General features: G+C 34.8%; 1 protein-coding gene across 3 annotated transcripts; it reads left to right on the top strand.

Moving 5' to 3' along the window:
• The first annotated feature begins 229 nt into the window (after window positions 1–229).
• On the top strand, window positions 230–22394 carry LOC149076774 (uncharacterized). Of its 3 annotated transcripts, none has more exons than XM_089244442.1 (8): window positions 235–365; window positions 4169–4387; window positions 6844–6890; window positions 7976–10639; window positions 13405–13617; window positions 15439–15532; window positions 16216–16265; window positions 21576–22393. In XM_089244442.1, the coding sequence occupies exons 4-8, from the start codon at window positions 8066–8068 to the stop codon at window positions 21609–21611; spliced, it is 2967 nt and encodes a 988-aa protein (XP_089100568.1). In that variant the 5' UTR covers window positions 235–365; window positions 4169–4387; window positions 6844–6890; window positions 7976–8065; the 3' UTR covers window positions 21612–22393. The 3 variants fall into 3 exon arrangements, with proteins under 3 accessions (XP_089100567.1, XP_089100568.1, XP_089100569.1); XM_089244443.1 differs by having other exon boundaries at window positions 237–365; window positions 4239–4387; window positions 21576–22394; XM_089244441.1 differs by lacking the exon at window positions 4169–4387 and having other exon boundaries at window positions 230–365.
• The last annotated feature ends 473 nt before the right edge of the window (window positions 22395–22867 follow it).

The following is a 22867-nucleotide window of genomic DNA, read 5'->3' as shown; positions in this document are numbered from 1 at the left end:
AATAAAAATTATTTACATTCCACAGAATACGGGCTATATGGTCAGAGTAGCTAACCATTATCACCTGTCAATATTTTTCTTATATATATATATATATATCATCGTATTTTTTATCTTTTATTTTCTTTATTAGAAATTTTTTTGATATGTTTCATAACAAGTATGATAGACAAAAAATTGATTATTTCAAACACTTTTTTTTTTTTAGAAATAGTTTTACGAGATGAACAGTCCAAGAAATAAATGTCGTCCGTGAAAATGCATTGGTTGTGTACCTTTTTTTTTATGACAACGATCTGAAGAACAATCGCGGAAAGCTCTGGAAACAAAAAAAAAAATGCAAAACAAAGATTCTCGCTATTTAGGTACGTTTGTCATGACTTTAATCAAAGTTTCGAGCGTGTCGTGTTTTGTTTCCTCATTCTTTAATTTTTAAGACTTTTTTTTTTTTCCACTTTGCGTTCGGTATTTCATTGCACCTCCGTTATGTAGCTTAATTAATTAGTTTTTTCTTCTTTTGTCCGTATAACGATCATGCATCCATCAATAGCTTCAAACTAATCAAGTGAAAATGAATTGATTAGTGTTTTTTCTTGCATAATTGGTTTTTTTACGTAGTGGCCGCTTTTTTTTGCGGCTCAAATAACGTATCTTCAAGTTTTGGCGCCTTTTGGCTTTCACTCGCTTGTATGTTTTGTTTATATCGGGTTATTACAATTGTTGTCATCAATTTTTAATTGATTTTCCGAATGGTTTCGTAGATTTATTTCTTTTATTTCATTTTAACTTCGGTCAAATTTCATTCTCGATTGTTCGGTGGAAAAATACTTGTTAAGTTACCAGTTATTGTCTTCCAATTCCCAATATAAAGTACACCATTTTGTAGCCAAGTTTTTGACTATATGCCAAAACAATGATATGTCACCAACACTGGTCCTAAAGGTGTGTTTTTGTGCATTCTACTTGCTTGCTTTGGCAGTGCTGTTATTTCTTCAATACGCCTAGCTTTTGCTCTTCTTTTGATAATAATTCTGAGGCTAAATAAGGGATCCAGATTAAAAATATAACAACCTAGACTAGATACGAGATTGCATCTCTGCAGTGGTTAGAACCTTGTCTTCCACCATCAAGGCCCATAGGTTCGATCGAGGGGAAGAACATTGAAAACAAGTTTTTACCTATTGAGTCTGCGGTGGCTACCAGTAGATGGCATCTTCATTTCCCACCCAACCACATTAGTTGGAAATCGTTGGAGATATGACCGAAGTTGGTGAGCGGTAAAGCAGTACATACAGGATTGAAAATAATAAAAGCTGCAACTCTTTTTTTCAATAATACAACTGTCACAATGGAAAAAAGCGCTCTAGATTAATTAAAAATGTGACTGTGGGAATAAAACTCTAGGTATAATGGCTAGTATGTAAAAAATTAATAAAAGTGGAAATATGAAATGTGTAATCTGATATAAACCAAAGCTGAAATGAGATATTCCAACAAGAAAAACACTAACATGCTGGGAAAATGTTATATATGCGATAAATTTGTTTTGAATCAATTGACTCAAATGCAGCGCTCTATGAAAAAGTCTTATTACTGGTGACCTCTAAAGGTAATGTCACCTTCAGACAATAACCAATAGTAAGAAAAAGGAATGGAGACCCAAAGAAATAACAATTGCTGGCAGAAAGATAAAAAGCCAACAGAAGGAAATGGCTGACCAAGAAGAAAAGCACCAATGGGCTAGAAAGGAAATCGCTAAAGAAAAAAAATGGATTATACTATAACTTCGTTACTTTTTTGTTGAAAAGTAAGTACTCTGAAACAGCCATATGACACCTCCATCCTCTGCATCCCGCTGGTAACCCTAGCGAATAGAGCCAAATCGGGTCTGGTAATTAAAGATAGTTGCCAAGCGGCAGTAGGCCTATACCATATAGGTAATTTACCATTTTACACTTTAATTTTATGTTATCACATTTCAATTCTTTTGTGTTCTACAAAATATTAGTTAAAGGGGTACTACTAGTTGGGGTATGTCCCCTTCAATTACAAATGTGGCAAGATAGGAGTGCAGGGACTTCTGTTGGGCCCACAGCTCTCACTATAATGATTCTTTTTATATTGATTCACTCAAGAAAAAAAAATTATTCCATCGTGACCGTAATATGATATGTCTTGTGTGAAAAAACCCCACTATAGTGAAAGCTGTGGTCGCTCCCCTAAGGTTGCCACCCTACGCCTAGTCCCATCTTTCCACCTATATATTAAAAATGAATTGAGTGACATCAGTCTTCATTCCCCATCCATTTGTAGGTAGAAAATTATTTTTTATACAATCGTGAATCATGGAAAATGTGTATAAGTATCAAATTTTCCTGCAAAAATCAGCGGAATATACATTGAAAAACGCTTGAAATTTGTTAGCATGGATTTTGGGATGCCCCAGATTATAAGCTGTTACATATTGTATCTGTAGCTTCTTTTTTTTTTGAGAGGTTGGAGTAAAGCTAAATATTTACAATAACAATTTTTAGAAGATTTATAGATGGTGTACAGATGCTAGTAGAAAATTTTTTCACTGAAACATGATCAATAATCCCTTTCATTCATGAAAATTTCTTACATTGTTAATTAAATTTGTATATTTATATTATGCTGCTACAGACACCATAATCTATAAGATTTTTACACAAATTAGTGGCATTCGGATCTGCAGATTATGTGCACGAAGACACTGTAGTAATAAATTCCATTATATGAATAAAAAGATTATAAGTATTAATAAATTTAAATTTTGCAGCTAAGCAATCAGGAGGTTTTTTATTTTATAAATTGATAGAAGGAATTTCTAATGCAGTAATACTTTGGTTTTCAGCAATTTTTTTCCACGAAAAATTTGCCTCAGATTTTGTCGGCATGCCTATATGACCTCGCTGTTAATTTTTGTTCTGCTCAATATGGTGTTGTTTTTCATTATGTGAGCATCACTCCACGCATCTAGCCAAACAATTCTATGGGGCCAAAGAAAGCTTCCAGAGCCAGTAATCCTTTGAAGAAGGCCATGCCCCATTTTGGGAAAATCTTAGGGGCAGCAGAAACAGACCTCTTTGAACAGCCTTCTTGTGTGATATGGGTCCACTGACTCTGAAGCTGGTCCTAGTGCTAAAAGACCAAAAAGGGAAGTGACCCCAGACAGTGCCTTGATACCTAAGGTACTTGTGGAGGGGGATTCCTCTTCCAAACAATATCTGCTCCTCTTTCTCTCTCCCCCTCGCCATCTTCCATACGCCAAGAAGAGTCTTCAAAAAAGGTATCAATATGTAAATGCTATGTTAAATGTTCATTTATTCTTTACATTAGTCTTTTATATTCATTTTATACAGTAAAACCTTTCTTTTGTGATCACTAGTGGGACAAAAAAATTCGTCCGTTAAAGAGGGTGACCGTTAATCAGGGGTGTGAAATGCATACTTTTATTAAACAGGGGGAAATTATTATTTGGCCATAAAAGAGGGGTGATTGCATTTGAGGGGTGTCCATGAAGAGAGGTTTTACTGTATTTATTTTTTATTGTTTTTAGTATTGAACACTATGTTCATTTTCTATAAAATGTGTTTTGGTATTATTTTGGAGTTCTCTCTAAAACAAATTAATTGGATTTACATTGATTCATATGGAAATAATTGTCTCGGTTTTCGTTGGTTTCGGATTTTGCTGATTCTTTTCAGACAGATTATTGATGAAAAATTGGGTAGTATCACTGTACTTATATATTGTATGGATATACAGTCCGTCTCAAAAGTTTAGGTAATGCACTTTTCTTAAAATAAGAAAAATATGGCAAGTGAAATCGGCACCTTTAATGGATAGTACCTGAAGCATTTCTACATTTGTAGGGAAAAACTTTCTACAGAAGAATATTTATAGAATTTTTATAATATCTAAAATAAAAAAAAAAGGCTGTCTCAAACAGGGAAAATTCGGATTTGCAAAAATTTCAGGTTTTCAAGTCAATCGAGTCATCAACAGTCTTATACTGTATTTCATTTGAAAACACATTTATTGTAAGTATGTCCCATTCATTCCTAATAGGATTCAAGTCAGGACTCATCGATGGCCAGTCTAAAACTTATACATTTTTGCAATTAAAAACATTTTTTTTTGGCAGCAAATCGTTGAATAGACACGTTTCAATGTTGAAATGTCAAGTTTGGTCCTAATTCTTCTCCAATCGGTAGCAAATTGTTCTCGAGGATCTCCTTTAAGCATCAGAGTTTTGACGACCAATTTCAAAAGCTAAGGAAGCCTGACCATTAGAAGCAAATGCCACCCATACCATTATCGAAGCTCTACCATATTGTCTGCTGAGAACATCCGTCTGGAACATGTGAGTTCCATTTTTTTTCCACTAGATATGATACTATTTGTCTCCTTAAAAATTATGATTTTGTTTGCAATTCAATCTCTTTCCTCCACCTCTCTTTGGTGCTTCTTGTTGACAGGCGATTTCCTAATCACTCTTTCATGAATCAGATAAAAGCTTCTATGAACTGTATCTGTTGAAATTTTCACTCCAGGATCTTCTCCATAATTTCATGCAAGATCATTTTTCACATTAAAGCCAATCTTCCAACAGTTTTGTTTTCATGTAAACTTGGTACTTCATTGCCTACCACAACCAAGTTTTTGAGTTTGGGACACACGTTGGGTCAATACATGTTAGACACTTCATTTCGATTTACTCAAAGCAATAGGAATGCCTTTTACAGCCTTTCTTTTTGCTTTCAAATGAAGTACAAAATATGAGACAACTTCTGCAATTTTATTTTTTTATGAAAACCAGTTCGATAGCTTTCCACTTTTATACTATCATTTCTCTGATATGCCATATAGATGTAATATTTGAAATTTGCATGTAATCAGAAGTCTTTCTAAATATTTGAGACAACTATTTTTCAAAATTTTTGAGTTTAAAAAATCCAAAACTTAGTTTCCTCGACATACACTAAAGTTCATAGTAGATTTCTCCATTGTGATCACAAGCAGAAAAAAAGAAATCAAAGTTTGAAACAGCATTTATGAGTACAGTTAAAAATCTAGTGTCTAAACTTTTGAGATGTACTGTACTTTGATATGAAAACAAAATGATATGGCTTATAAAAATAATTTGTTCCGGAATCGCATTCATTAACCAAAATCTCTTAAGCAGAAACTTGATTTCTATGGAAAATCTTTTGAATTGCTCCAGTTTCTGCCCAAAACTTGAAGATAAGTTTTTTCACAAACACCAAGGAATGCTATAAAGAAGACAAAAACTGATTGAAGGCTAAAATGAACACCTTCAAAATTGGATTAATGAGAATCTACAAGAAGATGGCGAATGATGAAGATCTTTTTATTTTTCATTGTGTACACAACCAACACCAGTTTTAGTCTACTAAAGCTCGTGTTGACTCAACCCAATCGAGTTCGTAGGTGTCCCCATTCATTTGTGTTTGGATCAGTTATTTCTGTGTCTAATGCATGCAGATGGTAAAGATAAGCTCCCAGAATGTCTACCATTCAGTTTGATGCTCAGAATCTTGCACTGAGAGAATGGGTGCTCTGAAAACATACTCATTTTTTTTGCAGGGCATTCTCTCTAAGCATAATCTTCCATTTTACGTAGAGAGAAGTGGAAGTGTATCTGGAAAAAGATTGAGGTGAACATGAGTTAATTGGGCTAATGTGACAGCAATTCTGATGATTATTGTCACTGAGATTTAGCTCGCAATGTGGCTATTTTGTGTTAGCGCATGCATCCATATCAACAAAAATATAGCCAAGGCAGAGCAATCACAAAAAAAATCATTGTAAGCTGAGGCATCACTATTGGAAATTAGCCTTGTAATTTGAAAAGACAAGTATTCTCACGATCATAAAACCCATAAAAATTTAAACTTATGTCAAAAAATTGCTGCTGAGCATCAAAAATGTTTTTTATCAAAACATTGATATGATGGCCACTGATCACCAGGGTGATGTATCTTGATGTATGGGCTGTCCAGGTCATGGCGTGTCTGTAAAGAGATATGGTGCTTCTCTATTTCCGAGGTAAGATACAAAAATTGGTAGTTTGATAGGAAAAACCAAAAACATCACTTTACTCTAAGGCTCATCGTGCTATTAAGACATCCCTGCTGATTATTTTTGATCGCAAAGCTACTTTGACATGCAGTTACACCCAAATGGTTCATCTCAGGTTGCTTAAATTTCATGACTTTTTTTGATTTTTTCAAGGCTTCTGAATTCCTTAAATATAAATGTTCTAGATTTTATTAGTTGAGTTATAAAGTTCTACCTAGAACGGCTGTAACATCATTTTGAGAGCTATAGAAATATTGCACTAATATGATTGTAAAATGTGTGAATGAATAGTTTGATCATTCCGAATTGCAGATTAGTTCCATAATTGTCTTACAGATTTCAGAAAAAAAAGTCAAATGAATTTTTTTTAGGACCTGGAACTTCATTTTAAAAACTGAAGTATAATTACCTAAACCAAGTACACATTTTGCAAGACAATCACATGCAACAAGGTAATCTGGTTTATGCAAAAATATATTGGCTTTTAAAAGTGCATAATAGTACGTAAGGTGCAAGTACTGAGCAAAATTATGACAGATTTCTGCTTTTTAAACTATCAAGATTTCACAGAAAAGAAGTAAAAAATTGACTTTTCGCGTTTACTTGTCAAAGTTTGCAAATTTTGTGTTTATCCCATTTATTTTGAAAATTTCACATTTATTACATAAATATGAAATTTGCGTGTCCCTAATCATTTGTATTGGTTTTCTTTTCCAGGTGCAACAAAGAATCTTTATTCAAATCACGCCTATGAATATCCTCCAGTAAGTTTTTTTGTAATTTTGAAATCTTCACACCAAATTATATTTTAAGGTAAAATTAATTGGATGTATTCCTTGATAAAATATGAATAATGTTATAATTATGTTAAAGTTTTTTTAAATATACACCAGAACCCCACTATTCCAAATTAATTGGGACAGGACCTGCTCAGATTAATGAAAAGTTTGGATTACTGGTGTTTTAAACGGGTTTTTTTTTTCAAATTTGTAATAATAGTGAGTATCCCTAGTGACACTATAGTAGACCTCATAGTTCCTCATACCTGGGAGGGGGTAGGGTCACTTTCCATTTTTCGAGCCTGGAAACTCAACCTGAGGACTACAAAAGTCACAGATGAATAAGCTAAAAAAAAATTCCAGATCTTTTTTTCCAGATGTAGAAAAGTTCGAAATTTAAAAAAAAATAGAAAATGGTTTTCCTAACTTTCGGCAATTACACTGCTCATTCACAACTAACAGATATTTTGATTCACTATGCTTTTTCACCATAATTTGAATTATTTGGAAACTTTTTGTAGAAAAGTGCAGATATTTTTTTTATAAATTTATAGATAATGAATTGCAATTTGCAACTAGGTATAAGTACACATACATGACATAAATGATTAAAAATTGGGAGGGAGAGGGAATCAAATGTGTGAAACCTCGCTAACTTGACCTCTGCTTAAGCTGACGTGTGTGCTCATTGATACTTTTGGGGGTGTCGAGTTATCAAGCTTTTACTGTATAATATTTTTCGAACTCTTCAGAAACTTTCCATGTTGAAGTGTACTGTAATGATATCAGAAAATTTTCTTTCATCTTTGGTCTCCAATTTTATGATTAGATGTGGGAAATTTTCAGGCTGAATTACAAATTTTCTAGTTGTTAATGGCAACCTGGGATTTGTGAAGCCCTTATCTAAGATGCCAATAAAGTTTTTTGTATCAAATTTTCATGTTATTATATACTATTGCATTATCATTTGTTATGTGTTTTAACATGTAAGTGGGGGAGAATGATGTAGTTAAAATATGATGTAGCATAAATATCCGATTTGTGAGTCAACTATTTTATTTATTTTTTAGGGTAACCAGCATATTTCAAGTGAACATTATGGCAACAGTTCTTATGCTGTGACACACAATCCAAATGTGAGCCAATATCCTAGGTCCAATATGGCTGGTGTGCCATATGAAGATGGGGCAGGGCATGGCCATTTTATTCCTCCGCAAGAAAATTCCTTCATGAACCATAATGAGATCAACAGTGAAAGAAAGGCCTCTGTTGGACAATACCAGAATTCCTATTCTTCCGACCATGGAACATGCCATTCACAGGTGATGAGTACTCAAATGACATCTGAAAATGTTCTTCCTCAAATGTCACCTAATGTCAATATGATTCAAGCGCCACATCAGCCATCCAATCCAAATATGATCCCATCACATCAGCAGAACAGGCAGTTTCCGGCACATCCTCCAAACTCGTGGGGCCATTACCAAGAACTACAGCCCAGAGTACAGAATATGCATCATCATCATCATAATCAGCAAAATCATTTTCTTGCAGTTTCACCCACCGATCAATATTCCCATGAGTCATCCAATTCCAATAACCTCTTTGATTCAGCAGCAATAAGAACGAATAACAGCTTTCATTTTTCATCGCAACCTCCTGTACCAAATACTAATGAGGGACAAAGCATGCAAAATCCTCTACAGTCTTTACAAGATATGGTCATGTTGGATGGCAGTGTGCAACAAAAATGCCCTGCTGCTAATAGTGTAATAGATGAACAGTGTTCTGCCGAGTACGAAAAAACAACTAGCACGTACCTAACTGCAGATGAATATCAAAATTGTATGCCCTCGTCGAATGAAGCAGCAGTGATGTTCTTATCTCCGCCGCCCTCATCGGGAGAAAGTGTGGCAGTACCGGTAGTTTCCGACGTAACTGAACAACAAAGCATTTTAAATCCACAGAACTCGACCATGAAGGAATGCAGTCAAGAAAATGCTAAATTTGAAATAGTTAGCGAATCTATGCAAATTATTGACAATGTTGGAGAAGATGGTCAGAGTCATTCCATTGAGTCAGATGCATTGTACCAGGACGTAGAAAAAAATGCAGTTTCTTCGGATTTTTCTAAGATGTATGTTGATGCAGTAACAGATGATGGTGATGAGGGAGCATGTGCCAAGAAAGAGTCCCAATCTCATGAAAGCGCTTGTGTAGCCAATTCTACTTCTGCTGTGGATACAGATTTAAAAACTATTTCAAATGATGATGTCAAGAAAGAATTATCTGACAACAAAGACGAGAAAACAGTTGGTGAAAACATAGACTTTAGTGACTTAAAACAGAGCAATGACAAGCAAATTGAGGCATGTAACACAGAGAGCAGCTGCAAAACTGAAAAACCCTTTGATGAGCAAGAGGCCAACTTCAATGTTGATCAAAATAGTCTTAAAGACGATTCTGCAATTAAAGATATGGTTAATAATCATGAAGTTGATCTGAAATCTCAAAAGAAACTGGATTCTTCTTCCAGAACATTATGTGTTTTGTCTACTGAGGATTTGGCTATGTCATGTCATGAGCCCACGCCATGTGAAAGTGCTGAAGAATTAATCTCGTCAAATCTTGAAGCTGAAGAATTTGGAAACGAAGTTTGTTCTGCATTATCATCCGCTACAGTTGATGGCGGTGTGTTATCTGTGAAAACGAAGACGCTGAGGAAGACTGTTCGGGCCGTTAAACTTAAAAATCTCAAAAGATTGAAAAACCTTTCGCGTAACAATCGTAAAGCTCTGCTTGCAGTTTCGAAACCAAGCTATGAATCTGATGTTGCCAAAAATCCTGTAAGAGTAGTTATCCATCGTATTAAAGCGGATAATGCCAACGAGACGTGGCGAATACCAACCCCAGATGAGAAGCTGGAGGTTGATCACAGAGGCATTAACGGTGATGTTAAAACTGAATCGACAGCAAAAATCTCAAAAAAAGGACCTCAGATAATCATTTTATCTCCTGCTGTATCACGAAAAAAAAAGGGAAAAGCAACTTGTAAACCAAAGGCTTTATTTCCTTCTAGCAGCAAAAGTTCTGCTGCCGATACAGTTACTGCGTGTGTTTCGAATGAAAGTCCTGATCAAAATGCAAACACGTCCGTTAACAAACCATCTAAAAGTACTGTTACAAAACGCTCCGCACCGGCTAAAAAACGGAGGCGAGGTCAGAAGTTGACGTCACCAAAAGCAAAAAAGAAAAAAACTCTCAAAAACAAAAAGCTTCAGAAGAACCAAGAAAATAGTAAAGTTCAAAAGATAAAAAAAGTAACTAAAAAATTCAGTGGGCCATACATACACATGATCGATTCTAGTAACATCACAATAGTGAATGTGGTAAAAGGTGATGAGAAAGAGAAGAAACCTGTTCAAACAAAAACTGTTGTGGAAAGCGGCGGGTTCACTAAAAGACCTCAGGTGGGACACACAAGCACCCTCTCTCCAAACTATGATGCTTTCAATGTAGACCGCACGTGGACTTGCATCTTCTGTCACAAAGGAAGTCATACTAATGGACTAGGTGATTTATTCGGCCCATACTACGTGAAGGAAAGTGCATTCGGTGGTGAATCAATGTCAAAGGAAAGATCTCGTCAGACTGGTAAAAAAGTTACAGCAAAAAGGAAAAGAACTGATATTTCTGAAAGTTGTAAAAGAAATTTTGCGAAGAAACCTAAGCAGGTAAAACAGTTTTGGCATTCAAATGATTTTTTTAATATTTTGCCACAGTCGTGTTTATTGTTTCATTTTTTTTTCTTTTAGCCTCAACAACTGGTGTGATTTAAAAAAATGGGGTCCAGATATAAATAAATGAAATCTTAATAATTTGGTTGGGGGCCTGCGCTGAGACTCAGTTATTTTTTAGGTTTTTTGAAACTGATTTTATATATCTTTGTGGAAAAGTCGGCTTCCAAAAAGGCTAAAATTATTACAGAATGGTCAGGCATACAAAAATATAAATACACTGAACAAAATCTATTAAAGATTGAGAATTGATGAGAATTTAAAATTATATATATAATTAAAGAAATATACATATCTGCAGTATCTGCTTGATATTTGCATAACCAGCTTTGCAACTCTATCAGATGTACTATCTAACTCAACGATGTGATTTTTCCACTTTTTATGAATGAGAAATCCTACTCCACTGGTTCTTCCATTATCTGTTCCTCTGTAGTAAAATACATGTCCACTGGCAAGTTCGATTTTCTCCTCTCCTTCTTATTTCACAGATGCCTAACATGTCCCAATTTATTCTTTCCAGTTCTTTCAACTTCTGCAAACGATTTTGTGAAGAAAGATTGCCCATTATACGTGGCCAAGGTCATCATATTATGGCAGCCTGGTCCAACCCAGAGATTCTTAGCACCCTCTGTCTTCGTGTCTTGCCATAACCAGGGACACTCAGACTGCTGGAGACTGAGGGCCTTAGTATATTGACAGAGTTCATATTTTTTTTAGAGGGTTTTTGGCTGTAATCCTCCACGCTGGCCAGTGCGGGTTGGAGGAAGCCCATCCGCATCCGTTCACCACGTGTTAAACATGGCTACTTACAGGCTGCACCACGAGAAGGTGTGGATTGGACTTTAAGCCTCTACTCCTAGTCGATTCCTTCAAGTCCTCATAATGAAGCAATTAAAGGGTCTTCTCCTTGTTGACAAGTAAAGGCTTTTATTCAACAGCCCGTAAGTTATATACAGAACTGCAATTAGATACTTTGTTAGCTGGGGCAAGCACACTTTTGGCGTCCTCATGTGTACAAGGAGTGGTTAAAGGGTGAATTCGGCACCCCCCTCTAGTCCAGTGCCCGAAACAATAGACCCATTCTCCCTAGTTATGACCCTGTGTGTGTAAATTAATCAAAAACTGCTAGAAAAAACAACGGTAGGTGTGAAAAGTCTGAGTATACTCTTTGATATTACCTGCATACAACATTTTGTCGAGATTGTTTTTTTTCCCCATTGCAATATCAACAGATAGACAGGCACATTCACATATGATACAAAAATAAAGACCATAATAAAAGCAAAGCACACAATGAGGCTCTTAGGGACATATTTCCTCCCCAGTTCATACTTACGTTTTTAATGAATGTTTCAAAAATTTGATATGGAATTTGCAAATATAAAAACTTTTTCCTTGAGATGTCTATTTATTTTCACGTCTGATAATTTTTTTATGAATTTATTACAAATGGTTGGCCCATCCTAATTTATACTTTTTTGGATGCTGTACTTAGTTTTTTTTCTAAAACATTTTAAGCGGTATCCAATGCATTTTATTCAAGTATTTAAAAATATATATCTTAGTTTAATGCGTAATCACGTTGCTTTATGAATGTCATTGTAACCGAGTTTTACTGTATGCTCATGTAGGAAAGCAAAAAAAATTATTAGTTAGAAAAATTTAAATTTTTTATCTGCTTTTTTTCATTGTTGTCAGTTCAAGAGCACCAATCAAAGAATTATTTTCTGTCAAATAGAACTTCACCATTCAGTTCCTCGAATTTGTTTCTCCCCATTTTTCTGGCAACCTGAGAGTAGCAATTCCAGTGCATTCAAAATCTGATCACCCTACTTGTCAAACAACTTAATAGACAATGGAAGACAGCAACCATGAGTCCAGCTGTGCCATGATCAGGTGCTCAAACCTTCTCAATAAATGACTAGAAAATTTGTGGTTACCCCAACTGCAAAAAAAAAACACGAAGGCCTAGAACTTTGTATGGTCACCCTACATATATATGACTAAATGCTTTCTGATTCTTTTTTTATTGAAGGCAAATTTCAGTACTGTTACAAACATAAAATGATTTCTTCTTAAATGTTATTTGTATACTAAACTACACACAATGGTTATTTTTTCTTTTAAAGCAATGATATTGTGTATAAATTGAAATTTCAAACTCAAAATTAAAAATGAGCAGATGTTGAATATAAATTAAGAAAATCCAATTCTACTTTTTTGATAATTATAAACAAATTTTTTCCTGTGTTACGATATTGCTTCATTCTATACTCGTGAAAGTGATTCATAACATCCATGATTCTAATAAGCGGCGTCTACTGTAATTTTGTTATATTCAGGTCTAAAAATAAATACTTTTACCAATGACGCTGAAGTAATTCTTGAAGAAACTGTGTAATGATGCAGACAGGTATGTTTATTTAGAAGCAAAGGCGAATAGTTGTGATTCATAAATACACTTATAAGGGAAACACTTGTTTTTCATCTTTATTTTATCAAACTCACAAATTTAAATCAACAATCGATCAGAGCAGAAGGATCTTCCCGTTTTATATATTTTCTCTCCTACATGAAGTGGAGAGTGAAGGTGACTTAGAGAGAGATAACAGGTTTGTAGATATACATCACACTCTGACCTTTTTTCCATAATAAAGATTGGAGGTTTTTGAATAAAAAAATTTCAAAATGTTTTGCAGGGTGGTAAAGCTGCTCCTAGCAATCGCCAAAATGATTCTCCTAATGTGATGGATTTGGAGAAAGAAATGTCATCCTTTATCGAAGAACAAGAGGATTGTGCCAAAAAAGAAATATGGATACATGAAGACTGTGCTGTTTGGTGCCAAACAATATCCATTGTGGGCCAACATGTTCACGGTTTGGAGGAAGCTGTGCAGGAGTCAAGGGACTGTGTAAGTATTCTTGTAATTTCTCTGGAATTTCATTGAAATTTATAAATCAATTTGTGATATCAATTTTCACAATTCGATAATTTTTCATTGTTATAATTCAATAATCAAATTTACCTGTAAACTACCTATGCCATCGTCACAGACCACAGGTTGAGAAAACGTTGCTCTACAACTAATTTCTTCTTGGTGTGCAGGGTATCGTTATACCGAGGTTGCACAGCATATACCTTTATTGGGTGTAACATTAGAATATATGTAAAAATCAAAATATGAAATTGTAGGCCTAAAATGTCCTTTAATTTGACAATGCTGATTGTATATGATGCTTAAACTCCTGTAACTTATTCTTAGTGTAAAAGTAAGAATGATTAACTTGAGTAAGATAAGTAAGAATGGCTATGATATGATATACTTACTAGCATTTATAATGCAATGGTTTTTCAATAAAAGCTGTGTCAAAGTACAAAATGCTTTGAGTATCAAGTCCTGCCAGTTCTGCTTTGATTGAAAATGTTCTTTAAAATTCTGGATTCATGCAGCGTAAGCTAAAGAATTTTTAGGTGAGAATAAATCAGTTTCATTGGTGTGTTAACAGATGCTGTGTAAAAATTTTTAGTATCAAATAAAATTTTGGGCCAATCAGAAAATTTAAAATTCCAAAATATATATTTTACACTCAGTAGTTATAATTCAAAATATAACACTTTAATGTGCGTAAAAGTAAAGGTTTTTGTTATTTAACATATCTGTCAGGTTAAAAAAAACTATTTGACAACAAGTTTTTGACTGTTTTAAAACTTAGTTTCTGAGATAAAAAACCTAACCCTGATCCCCCATAGCACATATTTTGTATATTTCCTATTCTGCTTAGTACCGTACTTTAATATGTATAAAAAACCCTCGTGTACACAAAACCACCTGATTTTTAAAAATTAATACCTGGAAAAAAGTTTTCCAAGAAATTTTTTATTTTAAGGTATAAGACAGGAAGATATTTTTTTTTATTCATTATAGAAACCATAAAATTCCTAATCACACTCATTTGGTACATCACAATTAGCTGCATCAACTAGTTCATTATGATCATAAATTGCAAGGAATATTGAGTGATTTATTAATATCTGTAATACTGTCCGTGTATAAGAGACCACTGCTACTTTTGGGAACCAATTTTTGGCAAAATGGGGGGTTCTTTATACATATTAAAATGCAGTAAATTGAACATAAATAATCAGTAGTTTAGATAAAATGAACCATAAAATTATATATTATCTGTTCTAGCCTCCTTTTATGTCAAAAACTGAAAATTGTAAATTACAATTAATATTTTGTATTAATTATTGCGATAAAGTAGTGTTTAAAAATAAGACAATATGAATTTTTTTTGCCATGCTATTGTATTCAAAACATTGTATAAAAGCATTCATGCATCCCCTTCCACCAAGTCTGCACTATATCTTTCTGATAGATTAGAGTGTCTGAATTAGTGTCTAATGATGACATAAAATTTTCTGATTTTATGACAGTGGATTTTTCACCATAGGAAAAGGGTATTAAGTTCTGGAAAGTAAAGAAATATAATAATAATTTTGAACAATTTTTCTTCAGCAAAAAAATATTCTTGGCTCCTAAAAAATTTTGCTGGCACCTATATTTTTTATTTATTTTCTTTTTTTGATTTGTCGAGCCCTGGTCCAGATTAATTGAAATATAGTTTATCTTGTACTTTTCTTTGGTTTCAAAAATTTCTCTCCATAGATGTTGTTTGTGAACATATCGTTCTAATATTCTTGTTGTCTTTTTTTCCCCCTCTTTTTATAGATTTGTAGTGTCTGCAAAGTGAATGGTGCAACCATGGGCTGCTGGAATAAAGGTTGCTCAGAGCGTTATCATTTTGCCTGCGCGTTACAAAAAGGTAGATAATTTCATATAGATAAAATAATTTTAAATGTAAATGTTCCTATGATTTAAAAATCACGAAAGTTTCAGATATGTAGTAAAAGCTTATTGGAAGAAATTATGTTATATGCATTGTTCCTTTTTCCCATATTATATAAGTGTGGGATATCCACAAATGGCAATATAATCATCATAATGATTGTGATTCTATTACCAACTTGTATGATCGTAGATTATGCGAATTATACATTTAAATGTAATCCAAGCTCATGAGATGCACAGCAGGATGCAACCTGAAACTGTGATTTCCATTAATCTTATAAAAATCTGAATAAAATTCCTCCTATAATCCACAAATGAAATATTGTAACATGCTTCAGTTCACTGACTTATTATTAAATAATGAATTGGGCAGAAAAACCACCATCTATAAAATTCAGATTTTTGTTCTCCAATGCTTATGCCTTTCCTATTTGAAAACTTTTTTTTTTTGCAATTCTCTTACAAAGTTTTTTTCAAGCGTTTGATATAATGACCTCCCAATATAATGTCTGTTTCATATGGAATAATGGAGGTTTATTAAACATCGACTGTATTATTAATCTCTCTCCCCCCCCCCCCCCCCCCCCACCCAAATTGGTGAATTCTCAATATTATACGTTACTCTATAATTATATATATATATGTTTACTGTCTTAGGTTGCGAGATTGATGTTGAAAAATTTTCACTCTTTTGTTCTCAACATAAGGTAAGTTGGTGTACCAGTTCTCTATGTTTATCCATCTGGTTGTGCTGTGGCTGTTAAAGGGCATGGTATATTTGATTGTGCAGTATAAATGGGGTAAAGAAGTTTTTTTTTCAAATATCAAGAAAATGAGGTAGCTACCTCGTGTGATGAATTCTGTGTCATTTTGTTGTCACAGCTCTTCGCCCATTTTGCATGATAAAACTGGCAAAAATTTGGCAAATTCCTGTTTTTCAAACATGTTGTGCGACCAGTAAAGATTGAAATATTTAATGATGTTTTAATTTGTTTTATTTTATTTAACCATAAAATAAGCAGACCAAACTTTTGTGTGTTGATTGTGGAATTTTAAGTGGAATGTTCAATCTTGCCAATTTCCATAAACTTCAAGTACGATATGCGACTGGAAGATATCAACCGATTTTAAAATTTTCAAGTCGCTTTTCTTATTATTAAAGGAGGCAACTTTTCCGCACTGTATAGCGATTTTAAAAAACCTTTTTTTCGACCCACCCTAGTGTACATAGCTGATATTTCTCTCAGAATCCCTTACTTTTGTAAATATTGGGTAAATTGAGACCCACAATATTCTATTCCTTTGTCAGTGTGAAAGTGTTTTAATTTTCTGTCAGATGGGATTTTCCATTGTAGCTTTTAATTTCACAAATGTTCTTATCACTTCTTTTGTTTTCAGAGAATATACTCAACCATAACGAGATTTGTTATCAATAAACGTCACAAAATACCTCAAACCACTTGATGAGGGGAGTTGCATGGGACCATACACATCAGAATGGACAAGGTCCAGCAAATTTTTTGATATCTTGACTCTTTTTGGAACGGTGTAGCTGTTTGGTTATATATATTGGATACAAATTTTACAATCCCTCAAAAAATCTGAATTTCCAAATGATATACCTCTTACCATTCCTTCAGCTTCCAGCTTTTTGAGATCCCTCTAGATCAGTGGTTCTCAACCTTTGGAAGCCTGCGGCCCGATTTCATTTATTTTTGTAAGTGGAAAGACCAGTCAAACACATGATTAACGGAACATGAATGTGAGAAAAGGAAACGGCAGATCAGTCGTGGCCTGGTATGAATGATGTCACGGCCCAGTACCGGGCCGTAACCCAGCAGTTGAGAAACACTGCTCTAGATGACCATATCTTTGATACCATTTCCGAAGATCGATGCCAACTGCAGCGGTTTCAATGTTTGGTTACACGTAGTACAAGTCTTCATAGCATTGTGCTTTTAGAAGTGTGGATCTATCTGGCTCTGACCCTTTCTTTTCGCTCTATGAAGATTACAGAATGATTTTTCGCAGTTGCCTTCGACGTTGACAGCAGATTGCTTTTTAGCTTGGTTTTTCAAAAAACCATTTTCTACAATGAATTGTTCTGGTTCTGCGTTCATTCAGCACAGGGATGCAAACAGTTCCTTTTCCAGTCACTTTGGCAGATTTACTTTAGCATATTTTATCGACAACCAGTTTCACGAACGAGTTTGATTACTTGTTCATTTCGCAAAACAGTCTCTCACCATTTCACATATGTTACGTTGCTCTGCTTGTCCAGACATCATTGTGTTCAGTAAACCTTGTTCAGAGCAGTGTGGATCCTATGCAGCCATCAAAGCTTCATGTTTCAAGAGATTCAACTTGTCTGCCAGCCCTTCTCTTCCAGCATGCTGAAGCTCTTTTGTCCTTCTTGGAGCAGAAGTTACAGATGAATGTTTCAAAATTGGTTGCTCTTCAGACATTCCTGTTGTGGCTTAATCATCATCTTCCATCGCTTTCTTTTTGGCTTTGCTGTCCCTTTTTGATGGTAGAATAGCAGGCTTTGTGGGAAAAATCTGCATGATTTTATTTTCTCGCATCCCACTCTTCAAGCAGCTTTGCTTTAAAGCTTCAAGCATAGGTCGTCACAGGACACAATAGCGTATCTGAAGTTTTCGAAGCTTACGAAGATGTCATGCAACAGAAGAATTGATAGCAGGTCGCCAGGTATGGGAATGCCCATTTTAAGGAGCTTGTCGACGATATCAAAAAAATAATTCAGATAATCAGACATACTTTCATCTTTCAAAACAGCAGTTGTTTCAACATAGTTGCCTTTCTCGTTGGCCCTTTTGACTCACATATTTCCTTGAGTTTTGTCCAGATTTCATTAGATGTGGCACAGTGTTCCATGTGACATAGTTTGCTCAGGCTTATGGATAGGATTATGATCACTCTGGCTTTTTGGTCGGCCTGGGTCCATTTCTTGAGCTTCTTTGCATTCCGTTGCACCTTCCGGAGGCTCTATTTTCTTTCCATTTGCCAAGTCCCAATGGTCAGTTTTTAATGATTACTGTTTCAATTTGAAGCTTCCAAGTTTCATATTTGTAAGATCTGGCATATCACTCAGTATATGACTTGCAATGATTCAAAGATGAAAACTAATTTGACACACTCATACTCAACTTTCAAAATTCGCACGGCAGCCACATTGTCTGGAACCCATAACCAGATTGTTGGGAATCTAAAGAGTTATTGTTTTAAAGCAGGAAGTACTAATTTCATGAATAAAATAACTATTTAATGTAAAGCACAAATTAACATGATCACACAATTCGACCACACTTCTACAGCAACTAAACTGGCAACAAAACAGGGAAAAAACACACAAGCATGTGACTGAGTTGTGACAAACCACCACAACTGAGTTACACAGGAGGAGTGAGGTGAAGAAAACTTTACCGTAAATATGTCAATGCCATGCAAGATTATTTTTTTTTACTTGTTATAGCTAAAAGGACCTACCATTTAAAGATTTAAATTTTGTAGCGTTTCATGAAATATATATATTTTTAAATGGGTTCTGGGATGATATCCAACAGCATTTAAAGTATTTTATGTAGTTAGAAACTTCCTCTAAAAACAAATGGTTTAGGAATTACCTATTTGATAATGATCAGTAGACACCTTGTATATTGGCCAGGGGTCTTTCCACACTTTTTTGTACGTTCCTGTTTTTTGTGAAAAATAAGTAGTTTTGTGGGAAGCAAAGTAATCTAGTTAATTACAGTCGCCCCCCCCCCCCCCCGTATTCGAGGGGGTTACGTTCCTGGGGTGATCGCGAATACGGAAATCCGCGAATAACCGAAACCATAGGGTTTTTTTTGTTTATCTTGTTTATTGAACATTATGAGAAGAGCAGGGTGACGCAGAGGTACAAGAGGAATGTAAAAGATTGTTGGCGATGCTTTCTGAAAGGACATTGTGATTTCTGTTTGATGTTTCTTCTTCATATCATCAGCTATGTTAGACAATGCTTCCTCTACTAATTTTTCTACATGTGAAGAACGTAAAATAGAGGGATCTATGACATGAAAATAATCTATTGTTGATTTGAACTTGCAAAGCCCTTCCGCTATGTTACTCATGGTGAACTTGTCTTCTACTTAAGAGCTGCCACAGCTCTAGTTATCACAGTAATGGCATTAGTGATAGTGTAATTCTTCCGTACCTTCAAGACATTTTATGAATTTGCATCTTCTATTGCGTGCACAATCATCTCCATTGAGTGGTGTGTACAGTGAGCCTTGAATGTTCGCTTTACCCCCTGATCAAGGGGCTGAATGATAAATGTTGATTAGGAGGCATATAAAGGACTTCCACACCATCAGCTTTGAACACATTGACATCTTGTTATCCAGGTACATTATCCAGTATCAAAAGAACTTTGAATGACATGTCTTCACTCTCAAGGTACCTGCTGACTTCTGGAACGAAACACCGTTTGAACCAATCCAGGAAAAGTGCTTTCATAGTCCAAGCCCTTTTAGTGTTCATCCAAAATACTGGGAGCTTTGACATCCTTTCTCCTCAATGCTCACAGATTTGAAAATTACGGTGGGCTTTATCATGTACCCATATGCATTTGCACAAAACAACATAGCAATTCTATCTTAAAACCAGGCGCTCGCTTTTCTTCTTGATTGATAAAAGTTCTTGAGGCATTTTCTTCCTCCACTGCAGTGGTCGAGTGGTCATAATGATGGACTCGCATCGCAAGGATCCGGGTTGGAACCCCACTGTCACCGCAGTGGTGGTCGACTGAAGTTGGTTTCCTGTGGTTCCCAACTTCGAAGCGCAAATGTGAGCCTATCTCTCCATTAAAAAGTCTCGCCACAGAGAGCAACAGGCCTTCAACGAAACAATTATTCAATCATTACACTTCACTCATAGTTAGAAAAACTGGTGGCAGATGGCAGCACTACACATAACAAGCATTACACAGAAGCAAACTTCACATCAGGTTTCACTACACGTACACGCACATTCCCGCATGTACCAATTCGTTAGAGGTTCCGCAGAGGAATATGGACGAGGTGCATGTGTGGTTTAGTTGTAGGCAATCTTCCAAAATAGTGCAGTTTCGTCAACGTTAAACCCCTGCTGAGGTGCATAACTCTTCTCTTCAATAATTTTCTGCAAAGTCTTTGGAAATTTACTAGCTGCCTCCTGGTCGGCAGAGACTTGTTCACCAGTAATTTTTACATTGCGTAATCCGAATCATTTCTTAAACCTATGAAACCAACCTTTACTTGCATAAAATTCTGATGAAATGGACGTTTCACCAGCCCTTCCCTTTATAGAGGCGTAAAACGTTTTATTGTCTTTTCCGTTATAATATTACAATAAATTGGAATACCTTTTTGGTAGCACTCTTGTACTCACAAAAAAAACAGCATTTTATGTACAAGAAACATGTGGATTTAGGCGATGCAAAGTTTTTGCTGCCACAGGTGCAGCTACAGCCACGGCTGAACGAATTTCGGATTCCTTTTTCTTTGATATATCTCACCGTAGATTCGTTTATTCTATAATGGCGGGCCACAGCAGCAGCAATTGGCTTACTTTCGCCAAGCTTAGTCAATATATCCAATTTTTCTTGTAAACCTTTCACTTTTTTTTGTCTTTCCGAAGCATTATTAGTATCACTAGAAAAATGAGCCATCCTAAACACGCACTACTCAAATTTTGTAAACAAAACACGTGAATGATGATTGCTGAGTGTTTCCAAAAAAAATTTTCCAATGAAGGAAAAAAAACCATGAATATATGGAAACTGCGAATACGGGGGGCTGACTGTAATCACAAAAGAAATGAAACTCCAAATTTTTTTATATATATAATTCCATTTGTATTTTTAGAGTCTGTTTTTCTGACCCAAATTTCGGCTGGACAGACCCCTGATTGCATGAATATTTTTGACAAATATTGATGTGGTAGATTTATGTCATATATGCCTTCTTTTTTCTTCATAGAAGGGAAAACCAACTGAAAGATTGAAACCGAAGTAATCGATTGGTGTGCCGAGTAACCAATGGATCATAATCTTTTGAAATATTCATTTTTGATTTGTTAGTTATTCTGTGATGTGAATGGAATTTATCGTGGGTAATGATGTGTAGATTTTGTACAATAACACAAGCATGAACGTTCTAGTTCATTTGTCCGATACCTATTTATTCATACATAATCAGCGTCTTACTAGACTTTTGTGTATTATATCATTTGATATATGTATTTCATTTAGACGGAAAACTTTTGTACAAGGGATTACTGTGTCAGTTGATATTATAGTTTCATGAAGTGCGTTCTGTGAATATTGCTTGCAAATATTTTTTTTTATTCATAATTTATAATGAAGCTGTGTACTTGATGTAATTGTTGCAAATAATCAAATAGACTGTAAAGTTTGTTTTTTATCGCTTGTGTTGGCTGTGGATGGTAGAATTATGTTCTATTTCTTAATCTGTATCTTTTTGTATTTGACGTTCTTTTACTCAAGTTTTTCTTTTCTGTTATTGAAGTTATCGTTTTACTTGTACTGGCACTTCCTTGCTAAAGACATATTTTTTCAACATAAAATAAAAAGTTATTTCTCCAAATGACGCAAACTGTAAGTAAAAAACCTTCCTGAATTAAAATTATATATATTCATAGATAATCTGAAATGATTACGCAGTAAAAGGAACGTTATCGATTCTTTTGTATTGAGCCTTTTAAAATAAAGTGTAAGATATGTGATTGCTCACATTTGACAGATGTTTATTCCAGTAAAAATTTACTTATCAGTTTGCTTTGCGCTTTATTTATGTCTCTCTCTCTGACAATATTTCATTTTTTAATCACTGTCAAATGTTTTGATAAAGTAAAAAATGAATCGTTATGAAAGTGGCCAACTTTTCAACTATGGGAGCATTAACCTTTTCACATACACGCTTTTGGCCACAAAATTTGGAAGATCTGTGTTAGAATAAAACTGGTTCCCATGTTAGAAATCTGTTTTTTTTTTTTTTTTTTGTGGGGGGGGAGGATTATAAAGTGCTGTAGATTTCTCTTTCACACCCCCCCCCCCTTTAACATAGAACAACTATATCTTTCTACTATTTATATGTGGGGTAAATCACCAAACAGGGGTATAGAGAAAAACGTCTGTTACAATGAAACTTCACAATGATGAGAAAAACAGAAGAGCTAGAATGAACTTCCATTTGCATGAAATGTCTAATCATTAAGGAGGTTAAAACATTAATTAGAAAGGCCTTGGCCT

This window comes from Pholcus phalangioides, unplaced genomic scaffold (genome assembly GCF_987345545.1).
Source record: "Pholcus phalangioides strain wild (caught in Gottingen) unplaced genomic scaffold, Ppha-v1.0 ptg000015l_1, whole genome shotgun sequence".
Classification (NCBI taxonomy): domain Eukaryota; kingdom Metazoa; phylum Arthropoda; class Arachnida; order Araneae; family Pholcidae; genus Pholcus; species Pholcus phalangioides.
This window is presented reverse-complemented; position numbering and strand designations above follow the sequence as displayed.

Bases quoted from the DNA above. Each gene is read 5' to 3' on its own strand.
- LOC149076774 (XM_089244441.1), top strand. From the start codon at position 338: ATGCAAAACAAAGATTCTCGCTATTTAG. The intron at 10,640-13,404 runs GTAAAACAGTTT...AATGTTTTGCAG, and splicing joins TTGCGAAGAAACCTAAGCAG to GGTGGTAAAGCTGCTCCTAG. The intron at 13,618-15,438 runs GTAAGTATTCTT...CTCTTTTTATAG, and splicing joins TGCAGGAGTCAAGGGACTGT to ATTTGTAGTGTCTGCAAAGT.